The sequence below is a fragment of the Notothenia coriiceps genome, unplaced genomic scaffold (genome assembly GCF_000735185.1).
Source record: "Notothenia coriiceps isolate Sejong01 unplaced genomic scaffold, NC01 NC01_scaffold00033176, whole genome shotgun sequence".
NCBI lineage: Eukaryota > Metazoa > Chordata > Actinopteri > Perciformes > Nototheniidae > Notothenia > Notothenia coriiceps.
The window spans coordinates 386,173-388,002 of NW_011365877.1; the positions used below are offsets into that span (position 1 = coordinate 386,173).

Below are 1,830 nucleotides of genomic sequence, written 5' to 3' on the forward strand. Positions count from 1 at the left end.
ACTTCTAGTATTGTAACATAATTAACTATATTATTTAAACTAATACTGTACTTAAGTTTTATTTGGAGATATTTGTACTTTGATTGAATAATTCCTCCTATATTTCATACTACCAGCCAACGTTGTACTTTTTACTCAAATGCATTTTATTTTACGCTTTATTTTCTAATTACTTTGTGGGGTAAGGTTATAAATTCTAATTATAAATGAACTAATGCGAGAAAACTACCACCTGCAACATTTACGTGACAAACATATATATTTATCATTAATTTATATCCAGTGAGGTAATAAAATTGACTCTGAAATTGATCAATCTACTGCATATTCATACTTTTATTAGTTTTAATTTTTTAATTTTAGATTGATGTTTACACTTTCGTACCTTAATTACTTACTTATGACACAGTATAGAGTATATTTTTCAACAACATGTGCATTTAGTACTTTATTTTATTTATTCTGTGTGTGAGTGTAAAGTCAAAGATACACTTCTTTGGGATATTCAAGTGTGTTATATTCTGTTATAATGGCTCTTTCCCCATCAGATCATGCAACCTGTATTGAGTTCAAACAGACACAAACAGGCAGTGTTTCGGCACCCCAGAGGAAAGAAAGTGATCTGACGTCAGCCGTCAAAAGTGAAAAGTAATGGGAAACAAGAATCACATCATCTTTTGGATTCCATGCAGCAGATCAGCCCAACGAGAACAGGTAAGAGAATCTTAAATCACGGCGAGTCCCCCTTCCTCATCCAAAACTTTTAGCCATTCAATATCTGTCAAGTCTAATCAAAATGGTTTTCTATGTAGTTTGAGATTAAAGAAGCAACCAGAATCTCTGGGTGGAAAACTTTATTTTTTATACAACTGTGAGTATGTATTCCAAATTTATCATAAAACAGAGAGCTTAGTCTATCTATATTTAAGTGATTTTAAGAGAGCTCATTCAAGAATTAAATGATTTTCTATTGTCTTTTTTTTCGTTTCTGTGAAATGCCTACGCAGAAGTGTTTGACTCATTCGTATACAGCAGTCGTTCATTTATTAGTGCAAAAAATTAAATTAAATAGTGTCTCAACCGGTTTAGGTGATATAGGCTACTGTAGCTTTGACACTTGACACTGAAATCACAAACAACCATATGTGAAGAATATGAAATGATCGTGTTTATTAAATGCATTTGTATCTTATTGAAGTATGTAACACACAACAAAGTTTGTTCTCCTTTTGTCTTTCAGAAATCCAAAACTGAGTCGACATACAATGGCGTACAACTTTATCATTTTCCTGTTTTTTCTGTGCAGTAAGTACATGTCTTTTCTCTCTCACATGCACTCAGAAATTAAAGTGGTCTTGCACAGGAAAATGAAACCGCAAACATGTTTGCACATCGGAAACTTCCGTGAACTGGCAGAGGTGTTGCCGTGTGCAAAAACAAAAATGCAAAATCTTTGGTGCTTCATATCTCTGTTTCCTTTCCTTCCTGTAAGACCTGGCTGTGGCGCTCACTGGTATGTACAACACAACGCAACTCGTAAATTACATTTGTATGAAACTTGTCATTTAATAAAACAAGGAAAACACAAATATAAAGCTAGACAACAACACCTGGTGAATCATTTTTTTCCATTCAGTCTGGGCCTACATAAGTCTTCCATCCCACTCTTTTCTGTCGGTCTGTGTGTGTGCTTTTGTGTGTGTGCTTTTGTGTGTGTGTGTGTGTGTGTGTGTGTGTGTGTGTGTGTGTGTGTGTGTGTGTGTGTGTGTGTGTGTGTGTGTGTGTGTGTGTGTGTGTGTGTGTGTGTGTAGACGACGACGACGACGACGA

At 34.9% G+C, this 1,830-nt stretch overlaps 1 protein-coding gene across 1 annotated transcript in view; it reads left to right on the forward strand.

Moving 5' to 3' along the window:
* Positions 1-628: 628 nt before the first annotated feature.
* The window catches only part of hcst (hematopoietic cell signal transducer), a 1,798-nt gene continuing 596 nt past the window's right edge, over positions 629-1,830 (forward strand). Inside the window, exons 1-3 of the mRNA XM_010789697.1 lie at positions 629-714; positions 1,241-1,305; positions 1,493-1,513. Of these exons, the coding sequence (XP_010787999.1) occupies positions 1,266-1,305; positions 1,493-1,513 (61 nt within the window). The 5' untranslated portion in view covers positions 629-714; positions 1,241-1,265. The remainder of the gene's footprint in view (positions 715-1,240; positions 1,306-1,492; positions 1,514-1,830) is intronic.